Here is a 14,775-nt window from a genome sequence, read left to right on the forward strand (position 1 = left end):
AGTCAACAAAAGTGCTAGGATCTCACTGTTCTGTTCCCACATTAAATCCTGAAGGCTAATGGTGTGGGAATTAGATAAGGTAAAAACACGGAGTGGGGAACTTTCTTGTAAGTAAATAAGTAAACTTCCACTTGCACTCTGAAAGCTGACTTCAGTAGCAGATATGGTGCTGTAACTGGATCATCATTTATATTGTATCATTTCAGTATATATGTCCTACAGAAAGCAGAAACAAGCATCTACAATAAAAATATAACAATACAAACTTTTAAGTTTCACTTCTGGTTCAGAGTTTGCATACCTGCAGAGACACGTGGACAGTCAGGTAACATGGATTCTACTGATGTATCTAGAGGATCTGAACTTGACACCCAATTACAGCAGTTCTGAAATTGAAGGGAGACAAATTTGAATAAGAGCATTTATTCAGAACTTTATGTATCCATAACTGCCACATTTTAAGAATAGGGATTGCAATGCCAGAGTAAGGTGACAACTGCAGTTTGTGAGCTGAAGCTCAACAAGAAGTAGCTATCATCCTGGGGTAGAAACAAGCACAATAATAGGGAGGGTGGGAGGGAGATGCAAAAAAAGGCAATGCAGTGAGCCAGTATGAGACACGCTCATTTTTGATCCCTGGGGGAGTGGATATGAGTGGAGTTCTCTGTGGACCCAGTCAGACCCACCCCCCAAAGTGAGACTGCCTGCCATTGGTCCAATCTGGCAGGTAGGCTAACTCAATCTATCCAACCAGAGGGAGAGACCAGGGACTCTTCCCTCTGGCAGGAAACCTCCCGATGCTGCAGCTGCTATGGCGGAGGACAGGCTCTGCCCCGCAAAGCTGCCAACAGCTTAATTAATTGACCATTAATTAATGATCATTTATCTCTTGTTTACATATATACCAGTCAGAGAGTGGCTGTAAAGCTGCATGTAAGGAAATATATTAAAGAAAACTTTGTTCACATATTAGTACAGTACTGATAGGTAAAATGTAAAAGTTTCTCTTTACGGAAATACACTACATTTATTTTTACATTTTGTTTTCTAATCTACATCTTTGGCTAAACAGTATCAGTTATATTCTGCTTTATTATGATGATTATTATTAAATTTTTATCCCACCCTATACCAGTAGATCTCAGGGCGGTTTACAGGATAAAATCACGATACAGAAACACAGAATACATAATCAGAATCAGAATCAAAATAAGAATAACCCAGTTGCTTTACTTTACAACTTAATAGCTAAATTTGCATATTAAACATATTTATAAAATGGGCAAATCATTATTTCATTAAATATTTCATTCACAATTTTTTTCCTGTAGAATAACAATCTACAAAAGCTTTTGTTAAAATGTTAAGAATTTTTATTTCACTTTTTAAAAATCAAATAGCTACATTAAAACACAGAAATACTTTTGTAACATACAGCCAAACAAATGTGTAAATATTTTTATTGAAGAATTTTATTTAAAAATCCCATTAATCATTGTTTCAAAATGGCCGATTGTTCTTCCTTGCAAACAAGCATGTATTGTATATTTTTAGATGCTTGCTGCCCTAGTTGTGCACCATGGAATCCGTCCTCACTGTGGAAAGATCCTTGACTGGTAGATCAAGTGTCTTATTGTAGTTCCTTAATTCATTCTGTCTGGAAGAAGATGTCAGCTGTGTTGCAGTGAGGAGAGAATTTCAAAGACTCCAATCCCCACCAATAAAGGCAGAGGAATGGCTTTTGAATAGATTTGTCAAGGCAACCCTACTGTTCTGGGACCAGGGAGAGCAGGAAGAACATAAAGGAAGGGTTGCTGTATGAGATTAGAAAGTGAAGTTCACAAAGCATGGTAGATTTTTGTAAGAAACAGTAGATCAGTGAAACCATTGAACTGTGTGAAAAACCCATGAAAACAGTTAAAAATATAACTGGCTAGTGTGTTTGTTATCTTTTCACTAAAATGTTAAGATGGCAATATTTCTATATTTCACAAAGGCTTTAAGATGCACATTTTATAATTTGCATGCCAGTTTTTAATTAACAGCTGATTGTGGAACTGTAGCACAGTAGTAAATTACAAAAGTAGTGGAATTTTTATGAAGTATTATATTCATTTGATATAGGTAAAATTAATATTATTACTGATAGAACGTTACATCAGAGAATTTGAGATAATACAGAAGATTTGAAGACAATTAACTAGTTTTATATACAATGTGCCACTTGCCTGTAAGAACTAAGTATTCTCAAATGCAAAGTAAAGATATGAAAGTGGAAGATTTGTTTTATCAGTCATCACAGTGCCTAATAAATTCAAAAATTATGACTTCTATTGGCACTAAAAATAGGCAGCTCATGATATAGGGTAGATAGATGAAATGAAGAATTGCTATTTTAACTATTAATTATTTCAATGACAGCAATTAGCACTACATACACAAAGCAATTGAGAGAAGATTTTAATTATTATTCATTCTACCACTAGATCTAAGCCCAGTGAAGTAAAAATATACCCAGGTGACAAGATATAGCTTTAGTAACAATCACCTGAATTTCACACAGTGTAAAAATACTACTTATATGAGATTCTTTAACATCCCATCCATATTTTAATTCACTAGCCATTATTCTTATTCTTTGAGATCCACTTTCTGAGAATGAAATAAAAGATAATGAACATGTCATGTTTAAATGTATTCAGAGAACAATTAGTTATCAGATTCAAAATGGGAGACTTAAATTTAATATATATATATTTCCTTATGGCGTGTATTTAATGTTCTGAGTTCTCATAAAGCAACTTTGGATTTTCTAACAAAGGCTTTAGAGGTTTGGGGTTTTTTCTTTCTTTTTGTGTGTATGTATTTCAGGTCAGAGTTGTCAGCCTTTATCCTAGACAATTCTCTGTCCTTGCCATGGTCTGTAAAACTAAATGGTTAAATCAGAAACATTAAGGTTACAAATAATATTTTACGAAATAAACTAACATTCAATCCTGATTAATAAGGCGTTGGCATTTTTCATCAATTCCCACTCAATAAGGAGCCCTGCTGCACCATATCTTACACTGAGTCCCACCTCAGTGTAACTGCCCCTATTTTGTGGAACAGCATCACTGCTGAGATACGGCAGATGCCCACTATCTGTACTTTCCAGAAACAATTGGATACATTTTTGTTTCAGCAAGCTTTTCTAGAAAGATGAAAATGACCGATAGCTTCACATAGGGGTTAAACAGCATTGTGGAGAAAATAGTGCCTTGCAGCGCCCCATAAAGATAACAGCCATGGGGTCAAGAAGTTCTCTCCCAATGCTATTTTCTGGACTTGGCCTCAACAGTAGGACTGGAAGCGCAATAACGCAGTTCCCCAATCCAGGATGATACCAACATCAATGGTATGAAAAGCCACAGAGAGATTAAAAAGGAGCAAGGTTCCTTGTCCTGTTCTCAGCAGAGGTCAGCCACCAGGGAGACCAAGGTCAATTTAGCCTCATGGCCAGGGCTAAACCAATTGTAACTGATCTATGTAATCCATATGATCCAAGAATTCTGGCAGCTGACCTTCCACAACCCTCTCTACCACCTTATCTTGAAAGTGGGCATTTGTAACTGGTTGGTAGTTAGTCTAAGCAAACAGATCTAGGGCCAGCTTCTTTAGGAGTGTCCATACCACTGTAACAGGCATTGGTCCCTCATGAAGTGAGCATAAGAAGAGCCTGGTGGAGCAAGCTAATGGCCCATTTAGTCCAGCATCCAATTCTCATAATGGTCAATCAGATGCCTGTGGGATACACACAAGTAGGACCTGAGCACAGCACTCTTCCCTTCAGCTGTTTTGACAATAGTATTCAGAAGCATACTGCCTTTGACAGTGAAGGTAGAACATATTCATCGTGGTTCTGTTTGCCTTTTTCATAACAGTCATACACTGGGTTGACACTGCTCTGGATGCAGCCAGTCAAATTTAATAAGCCAAGAAGGATGGGATAAAGCATAAAGAGGACATGGATTTTGGGGTGTGTGTGTGTCAAGTGACTTTATCCTCAAAATGTAATCAGTTGGTTGAAGGGCTCTGGTGGGAGTCAACAACCCTGCTCTATCTGAAAGAGCTCTGCCAACCAGCTACTTAAAGATACAGCGCAGACTGCAAAATGCACCTTCTTCATCATCCATACTGCCACATAGTAGGCACATTGATGTGTGTTAACCAGTGTTTGGTCAACCTAAAAGTGAAACTTGCGACCCTTGTACTCCAGTCTTATGAATATGTTAAGTAAAAGCACACACAGTCCTGATCCAACAAGAAATGTATGTACATTTCTACATACAGTGGTACCTCAGGTTACATACGCTTCAGGTTACAGACTCCGCTAACCCAGAAATAGTACCTCGGGTTAAGAACTTTGCTTCAGGATGAGAACAGAAATCGCGTGGCAACTGCGTGACAGGCCCCATTAGCTAAAGTGGTGCTTCAGGTTAAGAACAGTTTCAGGTTAAGAACAGACTTCCGGAACGAATTAAGTACATAACCATAGGTACCACTGTATTTATTTTACAAGGTTGGCATCTCACTGTTCAAGGATTCACAAAGAAAAAGAGCCACAAAAAATACTCTTCAGTTACAAAGAACTTAAGTGGCAGAATCAGAGAAAAGGGAGCTAATGAGCTTTGATGTCACCCTGAAGTCATTTCCTCCCTTTTTATGACTTGGATCCTGACTTGCCCTTCCACAAGTGGTATTTCATCCAGTGGGGACTTCTGCTGGAGAAAAAAGGGGAGAAGATTTTCCCACTTTGTTCTGCATCTGATGTCCCCTTATTATTCTGTAGTATTCCTCAATCCTCCATAGCAGGCTTCCTCAAACTCGGCTCTCCAGATGTTTTTGGCCTACAACTCCCATGATCCCTAGCTAGCAGGACCAGTGGTCAGGGATGATGAGAACTGTAGTCTCAAAACATCTGTAGGGCCGAGTTTGAGGAAGCCTGCTCCAGTACGTATTTATTTTGGAGAAGGGGCACATGGTTTAGCAGGGCCTAGGGGATCCATCAAAAATCACCTTCCCCTTCTTCTGCAAGCAGGAAACAATAGAGTTCTGCTCATAGGATTTGAGGATCCAAATATAGTTACATACCTATTACATAAATGAAGGAAATCAGACTATATTCAGACCACAGGGTAAATTTCAATGAGCCTAATAAAACTGGAAAAGATTAGGTTTGCCAGCACACACACCAGAATCGAGCCTCACCTCTCGCATCCACTCTCGAATAGTTTTGCCAGCTTCTTGATGCCACACGTTGTGAACTGAGTCCGTCAATGCCACAGCAGTAACTTTATTCTTTACTTCTGCCTCTCGTTGAATCATCTGTAGAAAACACAAATCCAAAAAGTCTTAAAGTGCAAATGCGTCTAACTTTAAGCTCACCAAACTACTCAAGTCTTTTTGCTTTTCACAGGAATCGGTTCTAGAATTTAAAGAAGGGATGGGCAAGAGCTTTGAGGGTTTCTACAATCAAGAAGTATATAAATTTTATGAAATAAAATAAATTTATAAAAATGATAAACCACAGTAAAGGAAAGCCAAGATTCACAAAGGGACTTCAAACTATTGTTTATGATCTTGTTTTGCTGGTACCCAGGGTCAAGTTCACTCACAGAAACAAGTTACATTTCTTTAAACAAGCCATAGTTTAACATTATGTGCTAACCGGTCCTATTATATGTTCTTAAACCGTGATTTATGAATAATCACAAAAAGAAATTTTAAAATAATAATAGTGTACAACAGAGAACACAATATTAGAAAACAAAATAAAAAAATAAGAAGAAACATTTGTTGAAATAATGAACGATAAAAAAGAGTATATATAACCTATGTATTGGATAAAATGGTACTAAACATCTTCTTTTTGCTCTTTTTCATTGGGTACAACTTAATGTTCATTGAATTTGCTGTTATGGCTAACTCAGCATTTTAAAATTACTATATTTTATTGAGTTCGACTATACTTTAAACCCTTAGCTAAAGAAGACACAAATACCATCACTATAATGTAATGTGAACATAGGTATTTTCATGTCATATCAGAGCAGTGGCCCATTTATCTAAACCAGAATCTTTGTTATTATATACAAAGGGTGAGTTTACACAATCAATGTACCTGGCTATATATTTGTGATGATTAGCTGAGTTTAGAAGCAAACATCTGTTGGATTTATTTTTAAACACACATCTTCTCTGGATGGGAACACATGGGTCATGTACTAACAATGTGTAATGCTTTTCCTGGATTACTAGTTACTGGTACAGTCAGCACTAAGTGATTGTAGTCGCCCTTGCTTAAAAGATGACCAAATTCATGGTTCTTTTCGTCATTAATTTGAGGACTGTCTTGTTGGATCAGATGAAAGGTTCATCTAGAACAAGGTTTTTTTCCCAACACTGGGCAGCCTGATGACAATGGGAAGCTCCTTTTGCATATAACACTTCAGCTCAATTTGAAAGGATTTAGTATTTACAAGGCTTCCTCAGAGAACTCTTCAAGAACTGTTTTCTGAGAATATTTTCCTGGCTCATAAGTTGGCAGTCTCTTGTGCATCTACTCTTTTAAATTGTTGAAAAGCACCAATTTTTCAGTAAGTTTTCCATTGCCCCTCAAATCTTAACCACAGATCAGATATGCAGCTGTGTGAAAACAGAAAAAAATAACACCAGTAGTTGATTTTTAAGGCTCCAGAAAACTATGTAGTTATTTGAGCATAGCTCTCAGGAGTGTTTGAATAGGACACAGCTCAGATAAATCCCTGAGCCTTGGAAACAAAGGATATGTGAAATCTCCAAATTTGTAAACCAAGTCCTAGCGAGCTCCCCCAAAGCTGAGTTTTACAGCTTTGCCAGATTTCCTTTACACATTCTCGTGTAAGCCTTTCTCCTAGCAAATATGACTGGTTAGACCTCTACTGTAGCCCTAATACCATCTCTAACAAGCTGCAGGACTCAAGGAGAGCCAAGTTAGAGTGGTACCTGCCACTGTGTATGCAGGGCATAAAATATTGTCTACCTCTCATACGTAAAGTGTTGTAAGTCTGAAATTTGGACAGTTTGTACCGTTCCCCATCACAATAAATCTTCTAGACCAAACCGGAGTGATAGGACATCTAATATCTATTGATGACAATATTTTTCAAACTCGGGTCTCCAGCTGATGTTAGACTACAACTCCCATCATTCCCGACCACTGGTCCTGCTAGCTAGGGATGATGGGGATTGTAGTCCAACAACAGCTGGAGACCCAAGTTTGAGAAACACTGTTTTATGATGATTCTGAATAAAGGTTTTAACAAAGTATTCAACATGCCTTAATTATAGAGCTGAATCTCCCTACTGATAAATACATCAACCCAACCAAAGTATGTGTGTGTGTGTGTGTGTGAGAGAGAGAGAGAGAGAGAGAGAGAGAGAGAGAGAGACTGAGACTGATTTCTGTTAAAAAATGTTTGTGATGGCTGAAGGCTTAAAAGGAACTCAATGAGAGCACACTTTTCACTAGGACAGCAGTTAAGAAGAAGTACACTTAAAAAAACACAACCTTCCCTGTATTTGACTGACATCCTGGAAAATAAAAGAGAGGAATCTTCAATATAGAAATAACCAAGGAAAGAATGCCAGAAGATTGTGTCTTAAAATATTTGCTTGTAATGTAGAAAATACCCAAATGAGAGCTATTTACAAAAGAAATTAAACTAAGGTGATATAAATCACTTTAGATGCAGGATACCTGGGATGCAACCTAATTCCATATCTTTAACTAAAATATCATTTGCAAAGACATTGTTTCTTTACGATTCATAGATGAAAGCCTCAATGCAACTAAAGTTAGTTGTAACTAATTCCAGTTGAAATCAGTGCAACTGTAGTCAGAACTAACTATAACTAGGTTGGGGCCCTTTAAGATTGGCAATAATAAGATTCAATACTTAAGGGCCCAAACTCAGCTAAAGTTCATTGTAACTAAGTTCCAATGATCTGCCAAACACTGGAAATATGGAATAAGACCACAAGGTGTCAGCAATTCCCATGTTCACCAGTACTACCATTGGGCACAAGCATACAATACTTGAAGGCCTTTAAGAAGGATAGAGAAGCTCTGATGACTTGGTTGATGTAATGAGTGACCAATGAGTATATACATGCCTTGGGCTTCTGCAAAACACTGTGTAATGTCCAAAGTGGAATTGCTTAGCAGAGACACAACATTTCAAGACAGCTGTAGAGCTTGGGCATTCTCATTATTTTACAAATTTCAAATCAAAGCTATTTGTCAAAAGCAGTCCTTACTTATCTAGAATGAGATAACATGTAAAATCACAAAGCAGCAGCATTTCATTCCTCATTTTTATTTTTATTTTTAAATCCCAGAAGTAAATAGCTTTAAAAAATGAGTAACATGAATCTAGTCCTACTTCTGCCTAGATCAGCTTTATGCAATGGACAGCCAAATATCTCTTGGAATATCACAGAAGACTGAAACAATAACTTTTCCTATTACCTGGCTCTTGTCCTCTGAGGCATGTTGCCTATGAACATAGAAATTGTATTTAGCTTGCATGGCTTTGATAGATTGATAGATTTACACTACACAAACTTTTCTATTTTTTTAGGGCATTGAGTCACTGCTTGTGTGAGTAGACAGCTTATGAAACCAGTACCTCTCCCTCTCTGCAACCCATTTACTTCCTCCCAAACCTCTCTAAAGGTAAAGGTAAAGGTACCCCTGACCATTAGGTCCAGTCGTGGCCGACTCTGGGGTTGTGACGCTCATCTCACTTTATTGGCTGAGGGAGCTGGCGTACAGCTTCCGGGTCATGTGGCTAGCATGACTAAGCCGCTTCTGGCGAACCAGAGCAGCGCACGGAAACGCCGTTTACCTTCCTGCCAGAGCGGTACCTATTTATCTACGTGCACTTGACATGCTTTTGAACTGCTAGGTTGGCAGGAGCAGGGACCGAGCAACAGGAGCTCACCCCATTGTGGGGATTCAAACTATCGACCTTCTGATCGGCAAGTCCTAGGCTCTATTATTTAACCCACAGTGCCACCCGTGTCCCTTCTCCCCAAACCTCCCTAGAACCACCCCAAATGGTATGGATGAAGCTTGTTTGAGCAAAGCACAGGCAGTGCAAAATGCCTTGGCCTGACTTGGGTTATTCCTCCAGCCAAATGCAGCCCTCAGGAGAGGATTTTGGGGGAGAAAGGGGAGAGGAGGGGAAGCAAAAGAATGGTTGCACAAGTCACCTTCAATTTGTATAGCCATTGTATACAACTCATTTAAACTAATTGTGTATAACTAGTTTATTTTGTCTCTTGTAAAAAAAAGCTCTTATAACTTCACTGGATCAATGTGAATGTTAATAATACTAGCAGGGGTTGGGGAGGTTCTATCCAGTCTTCCCATACTCTATACTATTCCTGATTTTGAAAATCTTGATCATGTTTGTGTAACTGTCTTTTGCACTAAATTAAAAACTAAACTTAAATAAAAAACAAATTACCCTTGTAATATGCATTTATCATTGTAGTTGCCTTTTCCTATATCCTTTTCAGCTCTAGAACTTTTTCAGATGGCTGGGGGAAACCAACACTATATGCAGTATTATAAATGCAGCTGGATAAAAAAAATATATAATGGCATTATTTTCAGCACTTTTCATCATAATCTCCTATTCCTAAACCTCCATATTCCACCCCCACACCCTGTTTATTAGATTGCTGCGTGTGTGTTTGGTGGTGGTGAGAGAGATAACCAAAACATCTGGGATAATTAAGTCTACAATATATTAATTTGAAAAGTACATAGTTTTCCTCTGACCTGATAGACTGCTGCTGGGTCTACCTGGGCAACCCATGGATATTCTAGTGACTAGAAAATCTGACAGAATAAAGTGCACTAAAGAGAAGGGGGAAATAGCAGTTCGTTAGGACCAAGATATTTTCTACTTCCTCATGTTGAAACAAATCACTCTTCAGTCGCAAGTCTGAGTTCATTTGCTGGCTAAAATAGTTCAGTCCTAGCTTCTTTCTAGAAAGCAGATTGAATTTTGGCCTTGCACAGGGTGCTGCTGAAATCTGAAAGACCAAAGTCTGCCCTTGACTTAAGATCTATCTAGTCTACAGTGAAAGGGACGCGGATGGCGCTGTGATCTAAACCATAGAGCCTAGGGCTTGCCGATTGGAAGGTCGGCAGCTTGAATCCCCCTGACGGGGTGAGCTCCCGTTGTTTGGTCCTAGCTCCTGCCCACCTAGCAGTTTGAAAGCACGTCAAAGTGCAAGTAGATAAATAGGTACCGCTTCAGTGGGAAGGTAAACGGCATTTCCATGCGCTACTCTGGTTCCCCAGAAGCAGCTTAGTCATGCTGGCCACATGACCCGGAAGCTGTCTGCGGACAAACACCGGCTCCCTTGGCCTATAGAGTGAGATGAGCATGCAACCCCAGAGTCGTCCGTGACTGGACCTAACGGTCAGGGGTACCTTAATCTTTAGTCTACAGTAATTACTGTTGCTAAATGTTTTCTGGCCAAGGGAAAGTTTGAACAATAAAAAAGTGGCTTACTTCATCTAAGGAGATCTAGGAACAACCCTTTTTAAGAGCAATAAAATATCTAGTTCTGTATATACGTATGCCTATAACTAACACACAAATCATACCCTCCAATATTTCTCCAATGAAAATAGGGATGTCCCATTCCATGATGATAATTTTATTATTTATACTCCACATAATCTGACTGGGTTGCCCCAGCACTCTGGGCAGCTTCCAACATACATAAAAACATAATACAACATTACACATTTTTTAAAAACCCTTTCCTACACTGGATTGCCTTCAGATGGCTTGGGGGTTGGATATTTCCATACCCTCCAACATTTCTCCAATGAAAATAGGGAAAAGGGAACATTCCAGGATCAAATAAGAAACTGGGACAGCTTCTCTAAATCTGGGACATCTCTAGAAAATAGGGACACTTGGAGGGTCTGCAAGATACGTCCCTTGATCACAGATTTAACAAATTGATTGACCTTTGTGCCTTCCTTAGTTCATTTTAAGAAATTATATGTACACGTAACAACTTAAAAGAGGTTGTCTGCAGATCCTTTGTCCAGTTTGTGTATTAGGCCCAGCCACCAACTTGGTTATTAGCTAATATTTCCTTCCAATCAAATCCACTCCTGAATATCCACATGCTGCTGAGAAAGATCGTTTTCAACTTGTTCCGCATCTGTCTCTGAAGGAAACACTTCTCATTTCCTCCAATGCTGACCTTACAACCAATCGTTCTTTTGCTCATTTTGTTGCCTTAAACACTCCCCTTATCCAGCTTCTAACCTCTTGCTGCCTTGTACAAAAGTAAAAGGAACAAACTATTGGTTTGACCAGGAAGATTTTACTCGCAGCAGTTTCAGAGACTAATAGCAAATTTGGTGCTATGTGGTAGAGGACTGGACAGTATCAGGCATTTATAATCTATTACTCAATAACTGTTCAAACCTTTAAATATACTCATTTTAACTTTACTTATAACATGTATATGCTGAAGCATTTATGAATAAGAGAAATCATATTAAAGATAACAAAATAATTGCAATGTGGAAAGAAGATAATAAAATTACATCTTGGGTCAATTTAAGAATCACTTTAGTTATCTAATTTTAAAGCCGGACTCTTATCAACTGACAAACAAGTACTGCAGAAAGTCTCTTTAACCTTAAAAAGCCAGATACAGGGTAAATACTGACAGCAAATTCATTCTCATAGTCCCATCAATGTTTTCTATCCACTTTCTGAAGGAAATATTTCTATACATGAGGAGGTCATTTCATCTCATTTGCAGAAATTTTCTCAACTGAGAATGTCAACATGTGTGCTAATTCTGGCTCCACTAGTCACTGGACAGAGACAACTGATGTATTTAACAAAGGCCACTGAAAAGCCATCAGCTGGGAGCAGCTCTTCGTCACTACTAAACAGGGGGCAGAGCTGAATCAGTGACCTAGAAGTGAAAGACTTTGTAATCTGATTACCAATCTTTTGAGCTATGCAGTCCATCCCCCTTTCATTTTTACTGATAAGAGAGAATCTTATTACCTAAGCAACTTTTGTAGCCTTTTAGCAATGCAAAAGCTTTCATTTAGTGCTCCAAAAGGAAACTCTCATGGGCACGCTTATTAGCCCATCTCAAGCATTGTCTCTGTACTACTTTCCCTTATTAATTTCAAAATAAATTTATTGGTATAAAAGTCTACTGCAATGGCGTTTCTGATAATGATATATGGTAAAGCTCTTGCTGGTTATTAGAGATGCTGATGAGCTATTTTCACACAGAAATGGAGGCAGCAGAGCACTTACTAGCAAACGATAAAACTAAGTGGCAATGGACAAATAATTTGGTAATTTTCCTAGATTAGGAGCAGAGTTTTGTTTAAGTAGTTACAGGAAAAGTCCCCCCCCCCCATTTCCAAAGCATGGTTGTTTGATGGTTATAATGCTTTAATATTATTTTATTGCAGTACTTTGGGTTTGCAAATGTGACAACATGCATTTTAAAAGGTGTTGAAAATGATCTCATGTGACAAGAGGATGCTGCTGTTTCTTCTTTTTGCCTTGGCCTTCCTTTCAAAGGCCTCAGGAAGAAATCTCGAAGACCTTTCCTGTCAGTTTCCCACTTCTCTACAGACATTTTGGCCTGTACATGAACACTGCTTCCCTTTGGCTTGAGGTAATAAACGATTAGCTACAGCAAACTGTAATATTTCAAGTTATTCTTTGCTAGAACGCACTCAGTCAGCGTTTCAGATGTAATACATCAGGATTTGGAATTAACTTTATTTATAGGCAAATAAAACATCCTGCTCGGAATGAGGTATCTATCATAAGAGGCCATTAGTTTGGAGTTCTTCAGTGCCAACAAAGTAGCATTTTGAACTATACAACATTTAATAGAAATAACTCTGTAGTAGTGATTAATCAGTGTTTTCCTTATGAAGTGCTAAGGCGAAAGTAGATGGTACCTGTTCTTGTTAAATGGTAGATACCTATAGCAAATGTTCCAAGTATATCATGTACAAATCAAAATTAGCTGAGAACTTTGCTATAGGCAAAATAGTATATACAAAAGTAATAATATAACCCCATATTAAAATCAAAATGAAGTTTGTCTTCCTCACAGCAATCAATTAGTTTCACTGAGATTTTTCCATGAATGATACATTTTAACTGTTGCATGAAAGTATTTATGTATATGAATAGTCAATATACTGCATGCAATCTATTTCTATGGATTTCTCATACTGCTAGTTTAAAAACTTTGACTATTCACTAGTCCATTCAATGAATTTTTCAGTTTTTAGGATCACTTCTTTTTTGTAAACATGTGTCAGAATCCCACAGCACTTACATAGGCAAATATCAAACTCAACACAAAATTAATCACTAGGTAGCAGTGAGAAAAATGATATACTGAAGAACTTCATAATGTACTTTTATCCAAACATTCTCCTCCCTGAATAAAAGGCTCATCACCATTGACCATTTTTATTATCTCACTTGTTGGCATACTTAACTAAATAATTTTGGGGGAGGATTAAACCTTAATCAATGTTTTGTTCCCTCCAGAGTCTGCAAGAGTATTAAGGAATGACATGTTGTTTCTTTTTCTACCTACTGGAGAACTTGGAGCTCTGCCAGACGGTAAGTAAAGAATCAGCCAAAGTTGGCTGTAGCCTATGGGCTATATTTGTACAACCCTCTTGAAACTTTTGGATAATATCTTAGTGAAATTTATAGGCCACAGAAAAGAACAGTATGAAGATTAAATAATCATTAATGTTACATTAAATCACTAGGAACACTAACTATGGCATTCACTGATGTTCTGTCAGTATTGAACTCTGGCCTTTATGACTTAGAACTATTAATGCTACAGAATCACAGAAACATGTTTTTCTACTTCCTTTTTCAGTTTTCTAGCTCATATATACACTGGTAAAATATTTTGTGAATGGAAGAAATGAGAAATTTCAGCAATTAAGTTCTAATTATACAACAGAGCAATTTTTGATGTATTATTCGGTTATTGAATATATGCTTTTAAACTTCTAAGGCTTGTTCTGTGCATATCTTTCTCTTGACCTTTGTTCAATGGAATTACAGTAACTCTTCAGTGATTCCTTCTCACTTGTTTTCTAAAGCTGTTCAATCACACTTGCTAGCAAGAAGCACAGCTGGCAAGGGATCTAAACCTCATCACAGGGCAAAGTTAGCCTTCTGGCTTTGCCAAGAATGACATTTCAAATGAAAAAAATGCTATTTATTGTGTGGGGCATTTGATTCTGTATTTGTTTTAAGTGCAAATAGCTCCATCCTTTGTACTAACGCTGCATTTAGACACTACACTAGATTAGACAGTGCACTAGAAACAAAAACAGCAATGAATTAAACTGTCTGGATTTTTTTTTAATAAGAATACCATTGTTAATTAAAGTAAGATTACAGAAATCAGCTGAGTTTTTCCTCACAGTCCCAAAAGAAATCTACAATGGAGGATAAGCAGTGCCCCCTAGTGTTATTTACAACAGACAGAAATCAGAATAAAGGTAAGCTCCATTCACTGGGATCTCTAATGAAAAATATAATGCAGAAAATGTTTATATGCAAAAGACTTATTGCAAATATATATTCAAACATATAAGTTTAACACAAAAATTATAGTAAGTTA

General features: G+C 37.7%; 1 protein-coding gene across 7 annotated transcripts in view; it reads right to left on the bottom strand.

Moving 5' to 3' along the window:
• ARB2A (ARB2 cotranscriptional regulator A) overlaps window positions 1–14,775 on the bottom strand; it is a 207,503-nt gene that overhangs the window by 66,454 nt on the left and 126,274 nt on the right. For all 7 annotated transcript variants that reach the window (XM_083577048.1, XM_083577051.1, XM_083577053.1 and 4 more), the window contains 2 exons: window positions 5,251–5,367; window positions 302–386 (listed from right to left, as the gene is read on the bottom strand). In XM_083577048.1, coding sequence (XP_083433174.1) covers window positions 302–386; window positions 5,251–5,367 — 202 coding nt within the window. The remainder of the gene's footprint in view (window positions 1–301; window positions 387–5,250; window positions 5,368–14,775) is intronic.

This window comes from Podarcis filfolensis (genome assembly GCF_964270895.1).
Source record: "Podarcis filfolensis genome assembly, chromosome: 11".
NCBI lineage: Eukaryota > Metazoa > Chordata > Lepidosauria > Squamata > Lacertidae > Podarcis > Podarcis filfolensis.